The sequence below is a fragment of the Scomber japonicus genome, chromosome 9 (genome assembly GCF_027409825.1).
Source record: "Scomber japonicus isolate fScoJap1 chromosome 9, fScoJap1.pri, whole genome shotgun sequence".
In the NCBI taxonomy this organism is placed as follows: domain Eukaryota; kingdom Metazoa; phylum Chordata; class Actinopteri; order Scombriformes; family Scombridae; genus Scomber; species Scomber japonicus.
The window spans coordinates 35002852-35030615 of record NC_070586.1 but is presented as its reverse complement, the minus strand read 5'-3'; the positions used below and the strand labels follow the sequence as shown (position 1 = coordinate 35030615).

The window sequence follows — 27764 nt, the reverse complement described above, 5'->3', positions numbered from 1 at the left end:
CAGAAGCCTGTATGATGACTGACATTTCTTTACTAAATAGAGAGAGGTAGTTTCCACACACCTGTCTCAGCTGCTCTGGGAATCCTAGAAAATGAGTGAAACTTCACCCAAGTTTGGAAAGCTCCAAAGCATTTCATTTGCATTGTAAAAAGGATTCAAAATAATACATAAAAAGGCTCTGAGATGTCAGTATTGTCCATATAAAACGTGGCTGACAAGGCCTGAGTAATACTTATATCATAAACCACTGTGGACAAGGGAATGAGGGCTTTTTTTTTAAAATCATGTCCTAAAAAAACAAAAGTAAAGAATTCAAAGTTTAGAAAAATGATAGGCGATGTCTTCACTCCACCAAAAAAAAGAAAAGAAAAGACAATAACGTGGAAAAAACAACAAAAACCCCAAAAACATTCACAATAACTACAAAGGTACATGAAAATGTATAAAAATCAAAAGATGAAAAGAGGCTAACTGAAAGTTTTGAAAGAGGAACACTGCATTGGACTGGTGGTGTTGTTAAGGCTGCACACAGACAGGTGGATGAACGAAAGGAAGAGAGAGAGGAGCCGACATTCTAGAGATGCCACGCCGTCTCTCGCTTCGTCCATCGCAAATTCCACAGAGAAAGAAAAAATCCCGCCCTGCGTGTCTCAACCTTCAAACTACACCCACTTTCACTGAAGGAAGGGTGGAGTGGGTGGTAACCTTGAGGGAAGTAAAGTGGAAAAGAAAAACACTTTTTCTACAGAGGACCTACAATGTCCTGGACCTATTCTACTAATACTACAAGTACATCAGCATGGTCACTGAGTTACTCCTGAATGCAATACATAACACTCACTTTACCCTGTTTAGATCCAGGTCGGCAGGGACCTGAGAGAGAGGAACACACTGGGTGGGCAGTGGCCGAGAGTCAAGGGTCAAGGTCTCTGAACCTCACCGTTGTGTGCAAAAAAGAGAGTCGTTGAGAGGACTGCATTGTTTTTTTCGTCTGCGTTTCTAATTGTTTGCACATCGTGAAACAGCTAAAGAGTCGAGGAATCAGAAGAAGACACTTCAAGCGGTTTGAAATGATCATCTCATACTTCAAAAATAAAGACCATTTTCTATGGCTTTTTTTTTTTTAAACAATGTGCATATCTGTCACAGAGGGTACGCAAGCCGGAGTCCACTCACCTAAATTCTCTAACCTATCCTGGATTCATGGAGACGTGGATCAATCACGCTGAGTCCACTTGTGTCCAGTTTAAAGTGGTAATCTGACAACCTTTTGATAGATGACACAGTGATGTTCTAAAACCTGTTGCCAAACTTCATTTGCTGGTTCTGAAAGAGATCTTTGGCCCAATCTGACCCCTAACCCTGATAAGACCTGACCTGAACCAGATTTTGGGTCGACACTTCTTTTTAAAAAAAAAAAAGCCCCTCGGATCTGGGTCAGGTCTGACTGAGATTGCTACTGGTCTGGTTTTGGGTCTGTGCAAAATTTTGATTGGACCTAACCAAAAAGCTGATAGCACGAGAAACACATGGTGCATCTTCATCATCAGCCAATCAGAGCGCAGCATGAATGTGGCATCATGTTAGAGGTTGAACTATTGAGGCGCAGATGGTTTTTAATCAGATGTTTGAGTCAGACCAGCTTTGACAAAACTGGAGTTAGAATACCTTTTTACAGTTTCCAGTCCTCTTAACTCCTGAATCCTGCATCTGGCAGTTCCATTTGGGTTCTAGCACATCAGGTATGTTTTGGACCCCTGAAGACTTCTTGCTGTTCAAAACACCAAGCGGATGTCACAGATTACCACTTTAACACCTTCTTTAAATTATTTGTGTACCAAGTTCCTGGTACTGAAGGCAACAGGGCCAAAAGGAAACCACCCATCTGATAGAGAAACAAAGACTAGGAATCATGTCTGCTCTATTTGTGCACAAGAATGTGCGCATGTTTAGCAGCATTTAGAATGAAATCCGGCAACAATGTACTCGTCTGTCCAGCAGAGGTCTCCCTCTGACACAGATTGATTCATTTCTTATCCTGATCCTTCATTGATAAGAAATCTTTTTTTTTTTCCTTTGCGGAGCTTATCAGCTCCCTACCCATCAATGGGTGTTTGAGAAAAAGCATTGCATAAACACTTTGGTCAAAAAAAAAAGAAAAACAATAAAACTAAAAAGCAAACCTAGCTATCCTCCCCTTCCCCTGCAATAAAGCCTTACATCCCCAGTCTATGATTGTAAAAAATACCCGTATGCTCCTTTTTTCAATGAAGATCCCACAGATCCAAATAACTGTCACCTTAACTCATGGAATGTTAAATTGACAAGACCGCCTCCCATAAGCAGGATGTCTGAGAGTCCATGCAGATAAAGTAGCTCAATTTTGCTAATTCAATTTGCATTTTCAGTGTGACAAAAACACTGTTTTTTTTTTTCTTTTTCAATCTTTGATTTCACGCAGCTCCTTTGAACATTCAGCCTCTGATTGAGGTGCCAAAGTATCCACAGGGATTTGGTTTTAGACTGGGCAACTCTTCATTTAACAGCAAGAAAAGGTACCTGAAAATAGCAACAACATCTTCCTGAGGTAGTCTCAAAACACTCATCACGTGTCTATCCGCCCCCATCTGAATAAAATAAACTCTTTTAAAGTCTAGCTCTAACAATGGCAACACTGACACATTGAGCAAACTGGATACACACTTGTAAACTCCAAAGACCAATGCATCTACGAGCATTTGTTTTGTACAGAAGCATGTGCACAGTGTAAATCAGCATACATTCAGCTCTGTCGTGTAATAAATATATAAAGAAAAAAGTTACAAAAAAAAAACAAACTAGCTGCTTGTCACATTCACAAGAGGGGAGACCAGTCCCTCGACTTTTTGGGGGGTCATTTGGGGGGGGTCTAGTTTCCGGAGGAAGTGGTCACGCAGGGCGACGGGCCGGTCCTGTAGCTGGTCAGGCTGGATTTGCAGGAGTGCAAGGCTGCTTTGAACAGGAGGGGGAGCTGCTCCAGAGGGACGTTCACTAGCTTCCCTGAAAACAAACACAACACACACACAGCACTCAGGATTAGCTTATGTACAGGATACTTGATTCTTGATACTTGATTAATTTCACAATTAACTGTATCCTGTTGTATCGACAGTGTTTGAGTCTGTTTGTGTGAACAGGTTATAAATGTACATTAGACAGTTTGACAGGCTGGCAGTCATAGGTGTTCTGAGGAGTTTTGAATCAGAACAGTATCAGTATAGTATTATTGACAAGCTGTTTGTGGTCATTGGTTGAGCTCAACAGGAAACACTTAGAGGGAATTTAATGTTAAAAAGACTGTAAATGTGTCAGATATCACTTGATGTGACTAACTCACACTGATGAAGCTGAATAGAAGCTTCTACTTTTAAATGACTGTGTGGACACACTGTGGATTGTGTCCTCCATCACTTCCATTGAAAGCACATTTGAAGGAGATCTTTTAATAGTCAGTATGAACAGGAGGAATGATTACAGAGTGGAAAATCTTGTTCACTGGTCATATGGTGACCTGACTGCTGCTTTAAGACACTCTTGAAAAATTGTGAACCTGTTCATTTAACTTTTCATTTAGAAGAGGAAGAATGTGTAATTTCTTCTTTCAAAAATAACACAATTATACTTTGAGTAACATTGGACAGACAGAAGCAGTCTGTTCTTAGAGGTCTTACCTGCGATGCAGCGGATCTCCGGCAGACACATCATGATCTCAGGGAAGCGTTTTGGCTGGTGCGGATACTTATACTCAGTGTAGTCCTGACACACATACCAGTAGCGCTTGTTCAGCTGCTCGAGCTGCGAGATGTTGGACAGACCTCTGATATCTGCAAAGGTATAGCAGTGAGTCAGGTAGTGAATACAATGAGAATAATGAAAAGCTTGAATTTGTGATGTAATGACAGAACCTGTCCCGTTACCTTGGTTGAGGAAGTTGATGGCTTTCATACATGCATACTCCTCATTGCTGATCTTCAACTGGTGGAACTTGCGGAACAGATATATCAACCTCTCCATCACCTCCATGCCGTCCTCGCTGAAGCTGAGGAATCAAGACGGACTTGTCAACTTATGCTGGAAAGTTTTAGAGGTAACTGTCTCTACAGGATTAGGGTTAATACCATTTTAAAGCTTTAAGAAAATGGAAGATTAGTTTTAATAGGTTTACTGTCCACATGTTCACATTAAAAAGGAAGCAGCACATCAAGAAAAGTTAAATCCACTATCTAAAGTTTCTATGCTTCAATGAACAAGGCAGCGATGAGGGAGGGAAGATGTCAGATCCCCTCAAAGTGTTTTAAGAAACATTTTGCTGATCACACAGCTTTATGGAAAGGAGTCTGACAGAGCCACAATAATTAATTAATTTCACTTGTCAAGAGTCTTACAGTTCTAAGAAAGCTGCAGAAAAGCTGCCTCTGTAAATCAGATACTTGCTCCTAAAAAAAACCCTAAGCTTCAGGCAAATGGGCTGAAACGGCGCCGTATATTAGGAGAATGTGTGTCATGAGGTCAGATAATTTAGGTCTGATTTAAACAGAACCAAAACCCCCACCTCTCACTCTCACACACACACACACACACACACACACACACACACACCTTTTCTATCTATAGCGAAAGACGTGCTAGCCACTGCTCTGTCCTGACCAGTCCTCCCGTTCACAGACTGCTTGGCTGGCACTCGACCAACAACAATACTTCTGCTATGATAGCAAAAATTATCTAAATCCTTTTGGAGATATTGAGCTCACACAGTGGAACGTTTGACCTGGTGAGTTATAGAGTTGGCAAAACTCCGGGAGGCTAAATCTAACATTTAATATCTTGTGTTTGTTAATGGTGCGATAGCCTCTAGAAAAAGAGAGGTAGGAGGTAATATGAGTCTTCCTAGATGAGATATAACCATATAGTCATTTGTTTTGATGTCTGAATGCAAAAGTTAAACCGCTAGCCTTGTTGTTGTTAAGCTAACATCAAGCGAATTTAGTTGGCTGCTAAACATCAGGCTGAAAACTATGTAAGAAGAGTTTTTGGTTACTTGCTGTCTGACCAAACATCATCATTCATTTGGAGTCATGTTTCTGTCCTCTGTTTTAGCTCTGTTTTGGTATTTAGCACCTCTTTAGCTGCTAAATGCTCCACTGTGTTCACCAGCTAGTCGCTTTGTCTGTTAGCCTTTCTGTGCTGAGCAGGTGGTGTTTTGTAAGCTTTTTCACTGTAAATACCTGTCTGTTGATGATGAGATTGAACAGAAACAGTAAATAACTCTTTAACTGTAGCACCAAAACAAAGCCAAAGATTAAACCCTTCATAGATCAGAGGGGGAACTGCTAAAATTGCTAAGAATTGTGCATTTACCACTATGAGCAACACCATTCACATTATTACACCTAGTCATGTGACCTATTGTTGATATGGAAATATATATTAGTGCTCCTTTAAGTCAGTTTTAACCTTTGATTGGCTACAAACTACTAGAGTGTTAGTTATATGGGCCTCAGTTTCACAATTTTGGTCATCATTCCTATCCAAAAACATACAATCAGGGATCACTCGAACCATATTTTCTGACACTCATTTCTTTCCAAGTCTCTTTCACTCACCCCTGCAGCTCATCATCTGATGGCGTGTACTTGGCGGTGACGTCGGCCAGGTCTCCAAAGATCTGGGCACTGTAGATGGTGAGGCAGGACAGCAAGATGAGCTCCTGCCAGGTGGAGCTGAGAAGGCAGGTGTAGTCCTCTATGGAAAGCTCGCAGAAGAAGGGCAGCTTCTTGATCCAGGAGATCTGGCGGAAAAGCAGCTCGTCTGCCAGGCGGCACAGTAGGGCAAACAGCTCCACCTGTGTCACTTTGTACCTGGGGAGACACAAAAAAGATAAAAGGACTACTATGAGAACTATGGAGACATTGGCTTTTTGAGTAAATTCAGTTCTGAAGTGTTAACATTGGATTATCCTTGACGAGATGAATATGATACAATTGATAACAAAGTGAATGACCAAACTGATACAATCAACAATAGTCTGTTATCTATATGAACAGTGAAGAGGTATTGCTATAATCATTCCTCCTGTTCATACTGACTATTAAAAGATCTCCTTCAAATGTGCTTTCAATGGAAGTGATGGAGGACTAAATCCATAGTGTGTCCACACAGTCATTTAAAAGTAGATGATCAGCTTCTATTGAGCTTCAGCAGTGTGAGTTAGTCACATCAAGTGATATCAAGTGTTTCCTGTTGAGTTGTGGTGGAAGTATAGTAACAAAAAGACTTTGGTACTAAAAACACTGTAACGTTGAAACATAGAAGATGAAGATTTGACTCATTTGGACGCTGAAGCTTCATATTAGCTTCACATCAACTTTTAAATCCATGTTTACACAGAAGGAGGACTGTGGATTTAGTCCTCCATCACTTTCATTGTAAGTGTATTATGAAGAGATCTTCTAATGGTCAGTATGAACAGGAGGAATCATTACTGCAAGAAAAATAGATTCCCATTTTGCCCTGTCTGTTTTCTAGTCCTGTCACATAATCACACATCAGTATGCAACTGGATGCATTTTATAAACATCTCGGGCAAAAATTGTTGGCACATATTTCAAAGTTTTACATAAAGGCCAATCTGCAGTCTGCATAGCCTTCAGCAAATTTTTCAAATATTTTACGTGGGCTGAGTCACTGACTGAGACAAAATACCGACAGAATTCAAAGTTCTTTTCCATCATTGATTAGAAATATTTATCAGAATTATGACAGTAATAAATCAACACAATACAGAACTTTTAGAAGTATTTTTGCAAATGAAATAAACAGTCTGAATGTATTTATAAGAAACTCTACATACATCTACATAGTGTATAGATTGACTCACCCATCTTCTATGAGCATCGGGGTGGCCAGGGGGGCCAGGTCCTCTGCCGCCACCAGCTGCAGCACCAGCGGGTGGGATTGTGGGTAGAGGCTGCGGGGCTGGGGGGCCAACAGGCCAGACTGGGCGGCATAGCTGAACAGGTGAGGCAGGAGCTGGTAGTGTGTAGACATGGAGGTGTTGATGTACTGGTCCCTGAGGGCCGCCGTGTAGCCGTTCATTTCCACAGAGCGACTGGAAGCACACACACAGGTTGAGGGTTACATATAGGGGGAAATGTATTTGTTTTTTGGCATTTTGGGAAATATACTTAGCTAGAGTCACTATATCTCTGGACATACAGTCTGCTCCTTTAAACGTTAGAAGCTTTGTTTTTATCTGGGGAAGGCCAGCTGAGCTCCATTCTCGCTCCATTTATACCAAAACGTTGCAGTTCATTTTGTACCTGCATACCACAGCCTATGCTCCATAGGTAGTTTGTTATTGTTGTTCATTTTGACTCAGATTTAATTTGATAAAACGACGATCCCTCTGAACAGCTATCAGACTGTGCGGCTGCCGAGATAAACCTCATGTTTACACAAAATGAGTCAAAAATAAATGACACCATGCAAGCAGCTAGACAATATTTGTCCTTGACGAGCACAGATAGACAATGAGCTCGTCTCCAAGAACAGCAGATAGTGCGGCAAGTTCTTTGTGCTCGCCTATCATCGCCGAGCCTGAGGAGCTGCATATTCAGGCATTCTTTGGCTGATGAATACCTTAACTAAAAGTCTGGGTAAGATGGGAACGAGGTGTTAGACTGTCAGGGCCGGCTCATTATCTCAATGATGAGGCGAGTGTCGGTGCCGAGCGGCTGAGTGGATGAGACGAGTGACTCACTTGGATGACAGAGTGGAGGCGGGTGATGGCTGGTTGCCCTCCGAGGCTCCGTTGCTGGGCGAGCTGTGGTCGCTGTCCCCGTTGTTGCCCCAGGTGTGCTCAGGGGCGTCCTCCTTGAACTCCTGACCCGACATGATGCGTTCGATCTCCTCCTCCGTGATCTAAAACGCACACAAAACATACACACAATGAGAATTCAGTCTGTGTGTTTTAGTGGAATTTACAGCACATACTCATGTGACCAAAAGCAGCTCAATTGATCAGCATCAACTAGCCGAGTGGTCGCTTTTCACTCAAATGTTGAGGGAGCAAGGACGCCGTCGCACAATGAAACGCTGAGCTAGAACAAGAAATAAAGGAGGCAAACAGGTTTCTTTGTGTGTACTTGATTGGCTAATACACAGATGCCTAAAATAATAGAATTTTGCAGGTCAGTGCAAGGAGAAAACCTACATAAAAATAAATTTTGAAAGGTATTAGCATACCAGAAAATGTTATGTCTTGTATCTGTGGCCAGGGTCAGCTCTTTTTCATTTCAGCACATATATACCGAAACAGCAATTCATTCCATATTCATTACAGAGTGGTCCTCTTTTCATTAGGGTTAAGAAATAAAGCAAGCTTTTAATGGAAGCAGGCATTCCTGTTATGTATATATTTTTTTCACTTACTGAATTGAGCCTGAATGAATTGACCACATCCCTCCTCTGAATAGTGGCTCAGTGGTACTTAGCCTCATGTCACACATTTTCCTGACCATCCGTTCTCTAACCAGAGTTAATAATGGAGCCAGTGCTGAATGGGGAATAATCAGTATAATCGCGATTATACTGATGATATAACAAGGTCAGGGCTCACTCTCATTACATGCTTCATCAGTGTCCCTTTACACCGAAATCATTAGCATCACAGCACTCCACTCAGTGTTATTTAAGTGAATGGTTTGAGCTCTGAATGCATTCAGGGTAGGCAAGCTCGAGCCAGAACAATGCAGATGGGGAGTTTGGGAGCGGGTCACTGAGTGTCACAAAAACAACATTTTCAGTCATGATTTACCTGAACAGGCCCGATGCTTTTGTTTCTCCCTCCTGGCATGCCATCCTCCCTGATTGCTATGTGACAAAAAGAAAGATACATTTTTTAGAAAAGACATCTGTGATTAGTGTCACAGCTCTATTTAGTGGCTGAAATAAATCACATAATACTTTTCTTTACATTTACAGAATGAGCTATGGTTTGTTTTAAAAAAGGGGGGAGTTTATCAAATCTATTTCACATGTTATGACAAGCTTGACTCAATGAAAGGATTTTGGGAAATAAATCATATAAAATGAGAGCATCAGGCTGGAACAGAACTGGAGGGTCATTTACAATTTTAATCCACAAGGGGGCAGTGTAGAACTAAGAATCAAAGACTCTGAAACTCTCCTGATGCAGTGGACAAACTGCAAGTCCAAACTGCTTACTGTTCATTTTACTGCCTGTGTGCCACTAAGAACTGCTGGTATAGATTATAAGTAGAACTAATGTGTTACAGCCTTCATTGATGGGTCTCTTTAAATTAAATCAAAGAGTACAGTCTAGACATGCTCCATGTGAAAAGTGCCTTGAGATAACTTTTGGTGTGATTTGGTGCTTGATTGATTGATTGATTGTGGGCTTTGAAAGCAGCAAGTCGAAGGTGACTATATACAACTATATCATCCCAGAGGCCCAAATTACCTTTGCGGTTCATCCCCATTTGCAGACACTTGAGCAGACGGCAGTACTGGCAGCGGTTACGCTGCTTGCGTGACATCTCACAGTTCTTGTCCCGGCTGCAGCGGTACACGCGCTTGTTGCAGATGCTGCGCTTGAAGAAGCCCTTGCAGCCCTCACAGGAGATGATGCCATAGTGCAGGCCTGTGGCACGATCTCCACAGATAAGGCAAGTACGCTGGTCAGCTGGATCATCTGCAGAGGAAAATTTTGAAAAAGAAACATGAAGAGGGAAGGATTTAGAACCATATCCACCCACTTTTAAACTGGGATTTTGTAGCACTAATTCATCCATACTCTGGGAAAAAAAACAGTGGGTGCAAAAACCTTGCTGAAGACACAAGTTTTTAATTGAGATCATGGGGGCGGTTGAAGCTTAAGCACTAGCCAGGCGCTGCCTAATCCAAAAGGTTCTTAAGCTCTAACTCTCATTTTGTGAAAGTGGAGGTGTAACAGGCAGCGGGACGGAGAGCGGAGACGTCTTGCGCATGTTTTATTCAGAAGCTCTGATGGGAGGAGGCAGCGAGCTAAAAACGACACGACTGATTTGTTTACAGTCTCTCCTTTCTCATCTCCTAACAACAGCCGGATCGCATGAAGGGCGCTCTTTCTCCAAAGACCTCGGAGACCTATTACTCAAGTCTCAAATGATGATGTGCTTTGTCAAATGTTATTCTGTCGATCAAGCTTGTGAAACACAATTCAAGGTGTTTAAATTTTGATTTCCACATTTAGCGCTATAGCAGTACAGTAAAAGCATCATCTTACGACTAGTTTGTCAGATGTTCACACAGGCGTTCTCTCATTCATTAACCTTGTTTCTTAAGAAGACTTTTTTTTGCTGATCTCTCCAAAACTGTGAAAAGTTGTTAAGACAGGAATCAGCGAGGGCGGTAATTTGGAACACATGTGAGGGGATATTTAAGGGCTCGGGTGAGAGGTGGGAACTCACAGCAAGGAAGTAGTGGGGAACAGGATGTCCTTAACAAAGTACATTAAAAATAGTAGCTGAAATGACATGATCAAATGAATGATGTGGGTTTGTGAGGCTGGCTGGCAGCGTACTGACCATGAAAGGGTGAGACGTTAAGATGGCAAGGCGAGAAAACGGACCCGAGTCTCGCAAACTGATTCGATATGACGTTTGGGTGTATCAGAGAACGGCGTAGGGAGAGGATCAAAGAGACGGATCCCACTGAGGACCTTCGTTGTGAAGCCGCTTTACTAATCGTGAAGGTGCTCTCAAACTGTTAAGACAGCAATCTGAGAACGCTGCCGAAAATCTTCTCTTAATCCCCCATCTACTGTACCTCCAGGCCACATAATGCACATAATCAAACTCACTGAGGAAGCGGAGAATTAAGTCAGAGTGCATATTCTCTGCTGTCCATGGTGTTAAGCTTTATCTCACACACACTCATACACACACACTCATATATACACACACACACGCACACACGCACACACACACACACACACACACTCGCAGATGAGTTGGACTCCATGGTTACAGAGAACAGTGTCGCTCTGCAAAGACTGGCTGCAGTGGGAATGGTACTTCTACTGATTCATATCAAGGCCAGACTGGCATCGCACACATCTGGACCAGAGAGAGGTCAGACTGATACAATGTGCTGAAGTCTCTGATATAATGGATACTCCTCTCTGACCGGTGTACCACGCGCCGAAAAGATGTGCTGAGGGAGCTCCATTAGTGTAGGTTACACTGGAGAGTCAAGCTGTGGTATAGAGATACAATCCCAGAGAAAAAAGATTAAATACAAAATGTTTAAGATAAAACAGCTATCCCAGCCTTTTGTGAGGTGTTTTTTTAATCCAGAATGTGAGCAAGCAATTTTTCATCCGCTGCTGTTGGTCAGTGGAGATCTGGATTTTGCTCTCATTTACAAATAGATGTACAGTACATTAGAAGAAGAATCAAATAATGGGACATGGAACATTTAAAAAATGTCAGTTACGTGCAGTTCCTCGAGACTTTATGTAAGAGTTATTTCAAAAAGTTCTTTATCATTATTTTGACAAGCTATTTAGCTCAGTATTGTGATAAATTGTTGCATAAATAGTTGCATTTTGCAATGATGTCACATATTTACTTTGATTTCTGAAGGATTCTACCTCCCTCTGCGTTCCCAACAGGGGTTGCAAGATAAATCTGAGGAGTGTCAAGATGCCTCAGCAGATAGGAAAGCAAAAAGAATGTATGCTTATCTTTTCTAGATATTCCCTGAGAACTACTTTAACCCTTTTATGCCTCTAAGTATCTGAAAATGTAATTATTCTAGCAATAGTCTTTAATCCTGTTTCATTTTTAACATAGCCCTCTTTGTTACTTCAGGTGAGCTAGCTAACATTTATGACATAGCCTGTAAACTGCCTAACTTTTTGTTGCGTAGCAACCACAGTCAGGTAATACTCCATGTGTGGTTTGAGCTCTTGATTCCTCTGTTGCTGAGTACACTCACAACCCAGCTTTATGTTTTTATGCTGGAGCAGGAGATAAAAGCCTCCTGCAGGTACCTGATCACAGCCTGACGAGGACTCAGGAGCACAGGATGCGGGTGATGTAAAGAGCTGAAATGTTGCTGCTGAAGGAAGGCCATGGTCGGGACAAACGGCAGAACATATGTGGACTGTGTGTGTGCTTTCACGAAGACGGCGTGGAGCAGACAAAACAGGTCTGATGCTGCTGTCCAGCAGGTTAATGCTGCCTGCTGAGCCTGGAGATTAACCTAGACATCTGATTAATGTAAGACTCTTGTGTAATGCAACAAACGGCACTACACACAGGAGGGACCTTTACCCTCCTATGGGATTCTGTGGTTGGTAAGCCAATAATGGAGGGAGAGAGAGAGGCTTCCTGCGTGGCTCGATGTGAAGAGCGAGGCAGCACCATCCACCCAGGGGTCCATCTCCTGCTGCTACGTGGTTAAAGTGCATCTTTGTTTATTTCTAACTTTATGTATCAAGGGAGGATTTATTGAATCTATGCTTTTTCAGCAATGCTCTACAGACTGAATAATCATTCACTTAAGCCTTAGTCTCTCTCACACACATACACACACACTATTTTGTCAGACAACATTTTCTCAATGGTCCAGACTGGGAATTGATTTAGACATGCTGCCTTTTATACTATTTAAAATGACAATTACTGCTTGTATAAAAAGAAATGACAGCTTAAATACACGTAATATTTGCTTGGGAGTAACTTGTTGAAGGGTATGGATGTGGTCACTTCATGGGATGATAGAGGGAACCTGATACTGTTGTCAGAGGTTGACCTAGTCACCCTCCACTGGTTAAAAGGTGCAATGTTGTGACAATAAACAGACCTCAGTAGCACAATCTTTAATATTCAAATGAGCAGGATTAAGCTTTTGTGTGTGTATATAATTTAAAGGGGCAGCTCATCAGAGGCATGTGACTGAGCTAAGCCTCCCAGAGAGAGAGAGGGAGAAGGGGGGGGGGTTCATAGTGGGCTGCAGGGTTCATGTACTAAAGGTAATTAGAAGGAGGCATGGGGGTGGATGGGTGGGGGGCACATGGCATAAAGCCTCTCCCAGATAAAGAATGGTGAATAGAGGACTTCTAAAAGCCCAAAGACAGATTACCATTTAAATGGTGTGAGGTTTAAGTTTGCTGCCTGCAGAAGACTGCAGGGGCAGCCATACTGTACAGAGACAATGGGGCGTCACACAGTGAGCCCATCCTTGGATTAGAATTTAACTATTTTGGTGATTAACTCTATACAGCACAGAGGTTAAATCGACTCCGAGAGCAGAGGAGGCACTAGCAGTCAGAGAAATATCCTCGCTGCTGTTGACTCAAACCAGCTCTGCAGAGATGATTTATACTGTAGTATCATTAAAGAGAAATAAGAATATAGCACCGCCTGTATTACCTGTTCTGTCCAACCAACAGCCTAAAATTGCAATATATTAAGTTTGCTATCACGCAAAGTAAAGAAAAGATTTTTACCTGAAAAAATGGCTTAAACAACCAAGATCAGTGTCAATCAATTAACTGTTTCAGCTCCATATAACATACAGGAGCTAATTTAAGAGAATTGACAAGGGCACAAGTTAATGTGTGGATTTGCTTTTAAGGATTCATAGTTTTTAAAAGTTGACATTTATGAAATATACACTATACAGCAACAGTATAAAGTATATACTGCATGTCATCATTAATACAACCATGTACAATATCTACATACAAGAAGTACTCGTTTTAGATAGGAAATATTAAGTATTTATATTAAAAATTTTACAGTTAAATAACAGTTAACAGTTATAATATCTTTAACCTTTCAAATAAGGTTGGGCCCACAGTAAAACCTGTGGACTACTTTTATTTGTTAATCTTTTACAATCAATGGGGACATCAAGTTTTCAAGGATTTACTACAGTATTGGACTGCTCGACTACTTTGAAGGTATGGAGTAGAGCATGTTGCAGAAAAGATGATATACATATGTTACATGTTGTAGTTATGGAACTTTTCAGAGCAGTTTGTGAAAGGTGGGAAGGTTAAATGTAATGCTTATTGTCACATGTGCATAAGCTCTTACAAATTAGATACAGGGTTGGTATATAAACTATGATATGGAGAGCAGAGTATTCTCATGTGTGTGAGTTGAGGAGCAGGTCAGCACCGATTCAGCTCAAGTCTCAATAAAGAGCTTTCCGGCTGCTAAGCTGCAGAATAAAGACAGAGCGACACCTCCAAGAAGCCGGAGAAGAAAAACTTCTCGCTTCTCCGCCATCCTCCTCAATCAGCAAAAGTGCACTTTCAGCTGAAAACGACGCTGCTCTTACTGCAGCGGTCATCCTTGACTCTTAAGGGGGATGATTTTACTGTAAGTAGAGCTTAACATGAGGCCAAGCCAGAGACTCTGGCATCATAAAACCATGTGGAGGATCAAATAAACAGACAGTATGGATCCTCACCTCCTCAGCCAGCCATTTGTCAGCCCATGTGACCATTCAGAGAACGCATTAAAACCATATATTTCACTGGTCAGCCCCATGTGAAACGCCTGACTTCCTTCAATGAGGAAAAAACACAATGGCTATTAGTTGCCTCACTCAGGCTTATTTGCCAAATCTATCACCCTGTCTTTCAAGTGCATGGCCACCATATAAAACAGGCTGATTCACACCTTCACACACTTGATCTCAGCGTGTCACGTCCTATGACTCCTCCTGCTCCTCCCTGTAGATGACAGTTAAATATTCATGGCATCTACTGAGGGATTTCACTTTGTAAAGGTTGTGAGTTTAACATGTCGGCAGCGTGTTTGACCCCCCCGCCCCTGAGTCTCGCGGACGTCTGGAGAAGTCATAGAACAGAGAGAAAAAAAACACTTGACCTTCCGAATTCTAAAGTATGAATTAAATAAGTTCCCCAAAAATTCTCGTTAACCTCTAGAAGAAGGATGTCAGATATTTGTGTAATGTTTGCATTCACACCAGGACAATGGAGGTGTGTTGGGCACAGTATTGAAAAATGACACCTAACACTGGTCATTTCTAATGGGGGACTCTTTTCAAAATCCTGTGTGTCCTCCGCAAAATATTTTCATTATTACTTTTTAACTGCAAAGATCTTGCTTCATATGCTACTGTTTGGCCAGCCATCAGATTGTGGATGAGAATGCGAGCTGGGCTGCTGATTTTAAGGCCCTGATATACCCCTCCAAAAAATGACCACTGTGATTAGACAAACTGAATATTTAAGGTAGTTGTAAAACAGCATGATTTTGTTTGCTGTTTTGTAACCTATGGAATAAGCAGCAGGTATCCATCAACAATGTATGAAAAATAGAGTCCCTCTTGCTCCTAGTAACATTAAATCACACATCAAGGGTTCAATGGTGGAACTCCACTCTTTCATGTCTGCTTTCATATCAGAGATCAGATGAGGTGGAGGTGCCTATGGAATAGCAGGGAGAAGTAGAGCTGAGCTGCAGGGAGCTTATATGTGCGGTATAAGAGACTCTGTGATATATACAAAACTCATACCTAGCAGTCAAAAAGGCTTTTATCAATGATTTATTAAATAACTTAATCAGTCGAAAGTTATCAGAAACATCATCACTATTGATTTAATAGAGATATGCTCCAACCAGTCAAAACTGTATTTTCTGTTATTAATTAAGTTATTATCTGTGTTAAGTCCTGGATTTTGTATTGGTTATTGTAGTTGTTAATTGTATGTAGAAATACAGGAAGTGGGATTCATATCACCTTTACACTGCCCTTGAGATAACAGCAACATCTCTTCCCAGAAACAACATAGCAGTGACTGGAAAATCTACAGAACACCTTGTGAATGGTTTTCAAAAGGACTATTATACTGATAAACTGGGACAGTGTTTCTAGGAGGACACGCCCCATTCACCCCATTATAATACAAATCACAACAAAGCAATGATGGGTTTTAAACAGAATCTGTGTAAAATAAGGCATTGAATATGTCACATCTACCCTAAAGTAAAAATGGATGCTACTTTTTCCTTGTGGCAATATTTGATGATGAGGAAAAAAGGGAAAAATAGTTGTATGTCAATATTTTCCTATGTTTGAAAGTCCAACATCCATTATTTTTACTGATAGATGAGGTCAGCAATGTTAAAGATTCTAAAAGCTGATAAAAAAAGAGGTGCTAAAGGGGAATTCCACCAGTTTTACACATAATGATCACTCTACTCCTGAGGAGCTTTGACAACCTGATGATGTCATCAGGGTTTTCTGAGCTTGGGCGCGGGACTACAATTGTTTTTCCAACAAGTAAAAAAGTAAAAAAAAAAAAGTTGTTATTGATTGCATTATGGGAAAGGTAGGATGTGGCACTTTTTGAGGTTAGCCTACACAAAGGATTAAATGTAGGAATATCTTTCTACTGCATTGATTTGGACTCCTTTAAGTCTCTCAACGATAAAAAGGGGCAATGCTAATTCACTGGAGAATCCCTTTAATTTTTTACTATTTAAGTTATACATAGCTTATATTACTTACTGGTTATCTGGCCTAACTGCTAATGAAGTTTGTAAAAATTTAAAAATTTGTCAGAGAGTGGAGCATTCTACAATTGTTTTTTGTTTTTTTATACATAGATTGCTGATTTTGAGAGAGACCAATGAGTGATAAATGAACACAGATTCTAATTAGTGAATGTATCACAGGAGACATGATCTCTGATGAAGACTTCAAATAATAAAAAGCACTGCTTCATCTTGAACTCCACCCTTTTTCTCTCTCCAGCTTGGGTGCAGGAACCCCCGATGCTCTATGTGTTTGTGTCACACACACACACACACACACACACACACACACACACACAAACACACACACACACACACACACACACACACACACACACACACACACACACACACACCCACACCCCAGGCCTATTAAAGGCTGCATTGTTTCCCAGGGGTCAGCCTGGGTTTCATTCCAAACTTTTAACACCAACCAGGAAATGCAAGTCGAGCATTTTAAGCTCCAGTCAATGGCAAAGACAAACAGCGCTCTTGTTTCCCACTGCTGCCAATATGTCTCACTGTAAGAGCCAGCTGACTGAGTGAGATGAGCATCACTCGTCATGTGGAACTACATGGCATTATCTCTTTTTTTTTCATGTGGTGCAGAGAGGGGGGGTGAGCTCTATGTAGAAGAGCAGAGCGGTGTGATTTTTAAAGCTGAAAGAGAGTCGTTGCAACTTGACTTTTTTTAATGCTCTCATTTAAGAAGGTGCCTGCTTCTTTTTTTTTTTTTACAAAGCGGGCCAGGTTTCACCGTCTCTTTGACCCTGTGTGAGCCGCTTCACACTGAGAACAGAGATGTATCGCGGCCAAATCTCCCTATTGTCCACACCCAGCACACACAAAGGCTGGTGTATAGTGTAAAGCAGCCTTTTGAGTGGCTGACAGAGCAACAAGGCCTGCTGCTGCTGAAGGGTTTTTTTTTTCTCTTCAGGTTTTTTTTTGTCTCAGGCTTTCCATCACAATCGTGCCCAGCTGAGAAAGGGAGCGGGGGTTGGAGGAATCTGCTGTACTTTTCCGCTTGCTGGAAAACCCTCCCTCCCCTCCTTCTCTCTGCCTTCTTTCTTCTTCTTCCTCTTCTTCTTCACCGTTTTCCCCTCCTCATATCTCCTTCTGCTCTGAAACTTATCTCTCCTACCTGGGGGTGAAGGGGGAGAAAGGAGGGGAGGGGATGGGAGCTCTCTCTCTCTCTCTCTCTCTCTCTCTCTCTCCCTCTCTCTCTCTCTCTCACTATGACTGGTATGTACATGCCATGGACACACATCTAAGACATTCACAGAGGTTAAAGGCATCTGAAGACCCTCTGGGAGTCAGATTCGGCATTCCTTGCAGCCCACATTGTGATGTTAATCTTTAAAGTTAGGTGCATGCAGTTGCAGATTGGGCTACTACACAAGACAATGGCAACCTGTTGACATCGCTGTCCTGATAATATACACCCAGGCTTACAGACTAAGCCATTAGCATTGAGTAATACTGCTCCACAAAAAGGGCTCCATATTAATGTTATGCTAACGCCGTAGCCTCATGCAATGATACTTTGTTAGGTAATGCGGGAAAAGGAGGCTCCACTGTAGGAGTCTGCCTCACTGTCACAGCTCTGTTTGCATCTCAACAGCTCATTTAAATGTTGTTTTTTCAATGTTAATTTTAAATAAGAATTTAAGTGTGAGCATAGAATGTATTGTTTTTACCAAGTTATTAATACTGTAACACTTTGAGTTTCACTATTAAAAAAAGTAAAGTACATATTTTATAGCAGTGATGATATTTAGTTAATATAATATCTGCAATTGGTGTTATTTTGTTTAATGACCAATCCTGAGTGTTATATAAGGCCATATATCTCCAAGTACCAATGCTGACATACTTCAACATAATTAACAACATATTTTTGTGATTTGTTTCATTTTGAAAAATACAAATTTGTCTCTTAATATCTCCTTTTCTTATTAAAAAAAAGGAAAGTCCAAGCTTCTCATGTGTTAAATGTTGTTTTGAAAAATTAATCCTACACTTTTGCCTAACAAGTGTCTGAAAATGGCAACATTTTGGTTTGAAAACTACATTCATTAACTATATAATCAAAGAATAAGGAAACAACATATGGAAAATAATATGGGACAGTCAAATACTAAAATATAGTAGGTATTCAGAAGGTAGTTTTAGCATTAACAGTACATTTCAACAGGTTTTCTATGAAAATACTGCTTTTTTTGCAACATTTTTGACACAGTTTGTTATTTTCCCTGCAAAATAAAAGCTTTGAAAAGCTACCAAATAAATGAAATGGACACTAAATTATTTTCCTGACTGAAGCCTTTACTTTTACAACTGTTAATTAAAAGATTAGACTGAATCTAGTGAAACAATAGCAAAGAAAATCCTGTGAATCTGACGGTTGTAAATGTTTAAATGTTTGTTGTGTTGAAGCAGACATGGATAGTAAACCACAATAATTCCATCTACCATAGTGTTTTTTATAAAATTCCATGCCACTTTTCTTTTTTTTTAAACTATCATAAAAAACCCTTCACAGAAATAAAAGACAGCGGAAACCTGAATTTGGCCCTGAGCTCTGTTTTTAAAAGTTTGGGGGCCCAAACAGCCAACAACACACGCTGATATGAACCATGTGGTGAGTTTTACAACCTGGGCTTTTGTGATACACACTCATATAAAGAGTGCTGTTAATGAATGTTGAGTCTCCCCTGTAATAACAGGAGGGGTGGGGGTAGGGGGGGACTTCCCAGAGACCGCAAGAGCCAGCAGGACAAACTCCCACTGATATTTCCCATGCACGAGCAGATCCTTCAATTCAAATATCTACATTCAGATAATGCAAGGAGCTTGTTGTTACAGGCATCTTCTGATGGTAAAATAAAGACAAGAAAGAATATTTGGAAGGCATCAGATAAGTGAAATCCTGTGTGTGTGTTTGTGTGTGTGTGTGTGCACTGGGGGAAGGGTAGGTACAGGGCAGTTGAAATAAAACACCCTTGACAAGACAAAGATCTGTAACATGATGGACTTGATGGTTTGGTTTGACAAGGCTGATGAGGAAGGGTGGGGAGAGTGTGTGTGTGTGTGTGTGTGGGGGGGGGGGGGGTATTAGAAGAGATGGATACATTTCAGTGAAATTAAGGTAAAAAAAGGAAGCATGCGTGGCTGGAATGAGCAGCAGCCTCTGTCATTGGCTATTTATAGGCAAGCATTACAGAGTCACAGGAGTCCCTGACCTCCCCCCACTGTTACTATTGATCTTCACACAGCTTCTGTCCCCTGCATTGACATCCACCACATAAACAACCTCCCGTGCGCTCCTTGTTCTTCTTCTTCCCTTTCTGTCTCTCCTGCTTTTTTTCTGCTGCTAAACATTACATGTGAATTACTCCAAAATGATAAAGAAGGTGCACATTCAAGGTGATGTAATGAGTTGTAGCAGTAGCTGTGTGTGTGTGTGTGTGTGTGTGTGGGGTTAACCCTCCCTCAGCTGTAGCACAACCAACAACCAACATGGCTGCTGGGCTGGGGAGGGGGGGGGGATTAACATGCTGGGGGGAGGGGACGAATACAGTAACATGGTTCCTCCACATGCTACACTCCAAAGTCCTTGAAGGAAAATATCAAATGAAGGACAGACTAGCTACTAGAAACAGGATTATTTCATTGTCTTAAAAAAAAAAAAAAAAAAACTCCCCCGAGCCCCCCGATTTGGGTGTCGAGGATTAGCGAGTCGTGTCGTGAAAACGATCTGTGAGAACTGTACGATCAATAAAGACGCAGAGATAAGTGGTTATCAAAAAAGGACGTGCAACCAGTGATGAGCAGCCCGTTGCTTAGGAAGGATCACATTCCAAATTCCTTGCAATACAAGGTAGGGGGGGGAGGGGGGTGGTTGGGAGGTTAGGTGGGTGGGTGGGTGTTTGCTCCATGTTTGAAAAGTAGTGTGAAAAACTGCCAAAAGAGGGTTATTTTATTCTAGCACTTCAAATAATCACGCAAACAGTCGAACAAAGCGACAAAAGAGATTAAAAAAGGGCTAAAAAGCATCATCAATAAAAGGTCAAGGAAATATCAGCCATTTAAAAGACAGTTGCACAACCATTAAAAAAAGGCAAAAAATGAAAGAAAAAGTGTTCTTAGTGTGAGACTTAAACCGTGAACATCAAAAATGGAAGTAAAATGAGGAAATGAGGAAAACTTAACGACATGTAAAAGCTCTCTCTGTGTTGGTCAGCACAGTGATCCTCTATCATATCAACAGTGCTGACTGTGCAAACCCACAGCCACATACATAGATCAATATATATATTGAGGTAGCTGTGTGATTCATTCACCGCCGAATGGAGATGCATCATAACACGAGCATAAACAAAGCACCCGAAGGCATCGATTGGGCGACAAGCTGTGCGAAAAGCTCAGATATCTCTGTGCTAATTAGCCTGAATGAGTCCCAGGATATAAAGAGCTAATCCTATCAAATGTAGCACAAATCTAAAAGCAACTTAGTTAACTCAAACTGTAAAGAGGATTCTTGATAGAAGCATCTGAGAATAATTGTGCTTTTTTTTTGGGGGGGGGGGGGGGGTAGTTTTTACTCATTTTTAAGAAGGTTTGAGGTTCCTTAAATAATCGTACAGCAGAGACCGGTTGAAAATCGTGTTTGACAGATTAGCAACAGACCAATTAAATATATTTGAAAAAAAAACAAGACTGAAATTATCTTCATTAATCTAAATGAAAAGCACAAAAAAGGAAAATGTACAGTCATCACAAAGCAGTTAAATATGTTCCCTACTTAATCACACACAAGCCTCCTTTCTCATTCACACATAATTAGGAGTTCAAGCATTTGCTCAATTCAAGAAAGCAATAGCCTGCTCTGCTAGCCAACCCTTACCTTCCCATGTATCCATTTCATGCTTCTCCCAGTCTGCCTGGACCCCATTCATGCATGGACTCTGCTAAGAAAAGCCACTAGGCCTGCTCGCCTCATGACTCTCTTTTCTTTCTCTCTGTTCTCTCTCCGAGCAACCTCTTTCCTCAACAGCCTGCCCCTCACTGACCACAGCCAGAGCAGAGCAACACTACTTGGTCACATGACTCGCAGAGTTCAAGCCCCGGGGTCACGGCTTGGCTTGAGGTCCAATGACAGCTAGGGGTTATCTGAGTGGAACTGATAGTCCTATTTTCGCTGCCGTTCAAATTAGCCTCCCCGCCCCTTCTGCCATGCCTCTGGCACTTGTAAGAAGGGACCAAAGTGCATGTCCAAGCATAAACACTGGTTCAAGCTGACAAAACACACAGGCATTAACTAATTAAAACCACTTAGTGCAACAATGAAAGCAGTTCGAACTAAAGTTTCACAGTTCGCTTGGTTACAAATAGAGAGCCAAAGGAGCTGAGGGCCGCTAAGAAGGAGACCAAGAGAAACACTGGAGTGAGGAATAATGTTCTGTTTCAACCCTGGAGGTCAGAAAACACCCACTACATTACACTCAACAGGGACACTCCCAAATCTATAAATGACTAACTATAGCTTTCCATTTTAAATTCATAATTAGTTTTCATCATCAAATTGATGCTTCACTTTAAATCAACTACACATAATGAAAGGAATCAAACATTAAGAGGGATGTAAATAGTGTAATGCAAACTAAAGATTTAGTAGGCTATACTTATTTTATAAATGATCTGATGATCAATCAATTTAGTGGGTTAATTGACAATAAATCAAGCAACCTGATGGCCTTTTAGTCTAAATGGCAAACCACTAGAGCAACAATATCCCTCATTCATTTCTGGTTTTCATTCATTTCATTATCTAAAAAATGAATCAATTATCACTTTTATAACAGATTAATTGTCACCGGCACAAAAAAACACCTAACATTTACATGTGACTGGTTCTCCATAGTCTGAATTTGATTCTTTTTTCTGTTTCATACCTCTGTGGTTTGGATTTTTGGATTGTTAATTAAATAGAATAAACTACTGACATCACTAGTGCTTTTTAGAAAATGACATTTTACATGTTAAAAATGCTGAGTATGAACATTTTAAAACTGCTAGTTGTGGGTCTTCAAACGCATAGGTACAAACCTAAATGGGTCTGTAAGGGAGTAATGCTATACCCTTTCTTATCAAATGCTACTTAACTTTGATCAACTTCCATAAATACATCGAAATGTTGCCAATTTTAGGCAAAAACTAAATCCTCCTCAGTTTGTCGAGTTTAGACATTTAATCAGATATCTTTGGTCCTCTTTGATAAATAAAAATTGGTTTTGTAGAAGAAAAAGGAAGATTCTACTTTGGTGCCTTTACTTGAGATCCAGGTATCACAAATCAAGAAAAAACTACCAGCTAGACTCAGCACAACACAATTAATAGTCAGTTTTACTTGCACTATGACTTAAATGGCCATCAGACTGAAATTCACCTTATAGTAAAGCTAATTTCCAGAGGTGTTCTTGTTGTACTGTATCTTGGTGGTACTGTGACCGGCCGTAAAACTGTGAGATCTACAGAGGTTTCTTACCATCCAGAGGGTTCGCTTCCTTCATCCCATCCACTGGCCTGGCTATAGGACCATAATGAGAGGCATCCAGTGTTTCACCAGTGCGCCACACCCTTAACTACTATTACCTAACTGCCCAAACTGATCCTGTTCACCCTGCAGCCTCCTAACCTCACACTGTAGTGGACAAACCTGACCTGATCATTCAGCCACGCTCCTAGCCCACCCTTCTCCACAGCTCCACCCTACTAATACCACTTGTTCACTCTCACAGCAGCACAAGCAACCTTCCCCCCCAAGAGCCCACCCCCCTCCACCCCCCATGTGAATGCTAATGACCCGGCCACACTAAGTCACATCTAAGAAGCTTTTCACATTCAAACGCAAAACAGAGATATAGCTCATGAGGACGTGTACAAACAGAGAAAGAGAGAGAAAACCGAGACGTGAAGCTTCAGCTAAAGCTCAGCTCGAGAGGATTCTCAAAGTAAAAAGGAAAAACACAGTAGAGCCGTCAAGGGTTGATAAGTGAGTAGAAATATGAGGACATGTGTAACCTGTTGGTGATCAAAGGCAGTCTCGCCGTCTCCCAGTTTACTTTACACTAATACCATAAGAGTCTGCTACCATATGTCACTGTGTCAAAGACATGGCTTAGGAAGGACCTGGCCAAGGTGTTGTAATTGGATACGTCTTTACATGCAGATTCGAGCATTAGCTCTTTTCAGTTCCACAAGAGTTAATGGCCTGGGAGTAGTGGAGCTAAACAATCTAAACCTATTTGCAGACTTACATTAAGCTTGATGTAAATATTTGCAACACATGGTTAATTCGGAGGTTCTGGGTTCTGTGTGGACTTTGCATGTTATCCCCATACCTGTATGAGTTCTCTCCAGGTACTCTGGCTTTCATCCAACACTAGTGATTTTTATTACACGACACAAATACAGCTATACATTCAGGAACATGCCCATCTCACACCTTTTCAACATGCCATGGCAATGCCAGAATAGTTGCTGCTAGGGATACAGTGGTCATGCAACCGTTACTGCTTTGTGCAAACCAAGGGGAGCCCCTTTATTTCTGAATCTGTCAAGTTCCCAGCCATTCTTGAAAAAAATAAAAACTTGTTAAGATTGTTAGTTGTCAAATCACCCATGAAAGCATTGAGGAGACAACCGGAGTTGCTCAGTTGGCAAAGTTGTGATTGGTTAGCTAGCCCTATGTCAAATTGTCTTTCGTCAAACAGATGTAACCCTTTACATGTTTGTGTCAACAATGTTCCTGCTTTCATTCACAACCAAGCCATGCCAGCATTTTCCATGAAATCAGTCTTGGTATGGGAAATTGGCATTACAGAATTCCCTGAATATCGATCCCTGATCCCATTCATGTTCCTGAATATTTCAGGGATAGACTGCATGTATGAAAGGAGCTATAGTTTAACCAGCTTATTTTTTTACCATTCCATTCCTGGTTCACAGAGACATTTCTCAAAGGTTATTCACAGGTAGGAAGCCCAGCAGGGAATATAATTTTCTTGACATTCAACGGAGCACAAAGGAAAAGAACAACTGCTTTCTTTTACATAAACAACCTTCGTTTTCCCTCCATACAAACAGTGTCAAAAGCAGGCTGTACTGACGAATGGCATAACCTCCTCTTGTCGATACTAATAGCAAATCAAACCTGAGCCGTGCAGGGGTGGGTGGGGGGGTGGGTGTGGGGGCGCCATATGTCACCCTTGACCTAAGCACCTTTCCTCCCATGTGGCGAAGATGAACAGCATAATCAGCTATGGTGCCTTTAACCTTGAAGTCAATTGGAGCCAGGACAGCGCCGAGACCTGACTGGTTATCTGCTGTGATGTGGTGAGAAGGACCAACTCAGACTTGGCCAAAAGAAACTTAAAAAATATGAAAGTTGCTGAAAAGCATGCCAAACAGTATCTGCTGAGTGTTCTGTACAGCTTTGAACTAAATGATAAAAGTAAGTAAAGATCTGTGAGCATAAACGTTATCCAGGAGGAAATATGTACAACACACTGCAAGTATTCTAGGAATTTAAAACTGCTCTATGCCTGAGAACTTTAACCTCTGAATTCAGCATATACAGCATACGCAGTAAACAGGCATTAACTGAATTTGCACCAGAATCCAACTGATATATTTGCATTAGGGTTGGTTATAAATCATTAATGCTTTTTTTGGGGGGACTGCACAGTATTGAAAACTAAAAAAGTTTTCTTCTGAGATAATTCCTGACACAACTTAAAACTAATATTTTTAGACTATTTTTTATCAGCCAAACATCAGTAAAAATAGATGTTAGTAAAAAAAAAACTAAAAAAAAGGTTCCTCAAAGGAAGTAGAAAAGGAGTAGTATGTATTCTTTTTGGTACATACTGTCACTTCAACACTTATATGGAATTAGGATGAGGGATACTATCAGAACAAGAATAAATGAACGTGATAAAGGTGTCATGAATATGTTTAATATCATCATTTAGAAAGTGTTTGTCCACCTAGTGGTGCACTGACACGTTTACTCCTGGTTGTAACTTTTTAATGACCAAACAAACGTGATCCTTGCCACAAATTCTTGCTTAAGTCATGTGTTTGGATTTTTTTTTTTTTTAAGATTATCAGCTGAGGTATCACCTCAAAAATCCAAATGACTGGATTCTAATTTGCACCCTTTCCAGTATGACTAATAGGACACATAAATCTAATAGGAGATAAAGGCATCCAGTGGTTTCACAGGAATTACCACAGCTCTCAGTTAGGAGAAAACAGAAATGAGATTAAAAAAGTAACCACAATGAAATGACCTCAAACTTACTTTATTGTCACACTTCTCAGAAGTGATTCACATGTTTGTCTGACATTTAAAAAAAGTGCAACTATCCCCTGGAATCTCTGAGCTGGATCTCTGAGACACAGAAACTTTATTTCAAGTAAATATGTGATGTTAAAGCAGCCTCAGGCAAAAAGCACGTTAGTCACTGCTCTGGACTTTCCTGCTCTTGACACACACACGCACCGAAGCCCTTTTAAACAAGGCTAAGTTGTTAGCTGAAATGCTAATGTGATTAAATGTCAGCTGGAATGAGCTGTTTTGGGGCTTGTTTTCTGCATTTCCCTAAACATTAGAGTAACAAAGAGCATTTCTTTTGTTTGAGCTCCCCTCCCCCCCTCGGCACACTGTCACACAGGCCAAACCTCTCCACTCTTCAGACAAAGAGGCTTCAAGAAAAACAGGAGTAGACCACATTGCTTGTGTTTTCCTCTAAATATGCACAAGCACAGCCTGATTCCAAGATGCAGGTCGCAATATTAATGTGTTTCCTGAGAATCAAAGAAGAACAATCAGTGTTTCATGTTAGAGAATGATCAGAAGCTTTCCAAAGCATGTCAAGACCTCCATCATCTCTCTGCAGAGGAACACATACTGTACTGCTGCCTGATGAATATACTGTATATAACAGAGCCAAACTGAGGTGTACACTGACCTCTTATTAAAATGTAAACAATCTGTCGCTGATTTCAAAGAGTTTCTTCACTTGTCTTTCAGTTTCAGAGCTTTGGGATGTTGACCTGTCAGCTGAAACCGGCCTGAGAAGACAGCAAGACCACCTTCAAGAATGTGTCTTAATATGTTGTCTGCTCACATCCAGTGTGTGACTTTAGAGGATCAAACTGGAGGAACATTACTTCATCAAAGCAGGCTTTTCTGCTCCTGACTAATGTGTGATGAGGAAAACATTTATTTGCCACACTGTGACCTTCATGTAGGGTTAGGGTTTAAACCCAATAGAGAAACAAAGAAGTGTGCTTAATGCTTTATTTCTAAGCATTTTTATTCAATAAAATCCCCACTAACATTTAATTATCCTGGTAAAATAAAGTAAATAAAGTCTAATTTACTCAGTCTAGTTCACAGTTGAGTCATTCTGGAGTTTAGAAAAAAATCAGAGAATACATCTCTGACTTTCTATACTGTTAGTTTGATAAATATTGTGTGCAAATGTTTTAAAACATAATATAAACACAATAGTCACAAGAAGACCATACAAGATCATTTGGGTTTTTACAGGAATATGTTTCTTTAAAGAACGGAATCATTTACACCAGGATTCTTTTATTCGTTTTTTTTGGTGAATTTCTTGATTTGATTTAAAAGTATTGAAAGTATTATAGTGATTTCTAATGACATGGGACTAAAAACAGGTTTTACATTTGATCAGATGACAGCAGGAAATGTTTGGTATTTCTAACAGAATGATTAATCAATCATCAAATTTGTCACTGAGTAATCTCCTGTCAATCAATTTCAGTGACCCCCAACCTGAGGCTCAAAGACCCAACAAAGGCTCACTAAATAAGAATGAATGGTCACAAGATGAATATAGATAAAAGGTAAAAGATAATACAAAATACACAATATTCAATTTGTTGGGGTCAAATTTTTTTTGGCTTATTTGTGAAACACTGAATACCTTCACCTCTTTAGGCCTTTAAAATCCTTCAAAATAAAAGTAACTGTTGACAACACCAGCTGCAGCAAACTGTGACACGGGCAAAACCAGATTAAAACATGAATTGTCTGATTATATT

At 40.7% G+C, this 27764-nt stretch overlaps 1 protein-coding gene across 1 annotated transcript; it reads right to left on the bottom strand.

Moving 5' to 3' along the window:
• Positions 1-2017: 2017 nt before the first annotated feature.
• On the bottom strand, positions 2018-21667 carry nr6a1a (nuclear receptor subfamily 6, group A, member 1a). The gene is made up of 9 exons (XM_053324804.1): positions 21529-21667; positions 9521-9751; positions 8855-8910; positions 7799-7959; positions 6917-7147; positions 5643-5897; positions 3957-4078; positions 3711-3863; positions 2018-3039 (listed from the first exon to the last, which is right to left on the bottom strand). The coding sequence occupies exons 1-9, from the start codon at positions 21578-21580 to the stop codon at positions 2909-2911; spliced, it is 1392 nt and encodes a 463-aa protein (XP_053180779.1). The 5' UTR covers positions 21581-21667; the 3' UTR covers positions 2018-2908.
• Between the last annotated feature and the right edge of the window lie 6097 nt (positions 21668-27764).

What these genes read in the sequence shown, in the direction of transcription:
- nr6a1a (XM_053324804.1), bottom strand. Translation starts at nt 21,580, where the DNA reads ATGAATGGGGTCCAGGCAGACTGGGAGAAGCATGAAATGGATACATGG. An exon ending in AATGGGGATGAACCGCAAAG is followed by an intron (nt 8,911 to 9,520) that starts GTAATTTGGGCC and finishes TTTGTCACATAG; the next exon opens with CAATCAGGGAGGATGGCATG. An exon ending in CCGATGCTCATAGAAGATGG is followed by an intron (nt 5,898 to 6,916) that starts GTGAGTCAATCT and finishes GTGTCTCCCCAG; the next exon opens with GTACAAAGTGACACAGGTGG.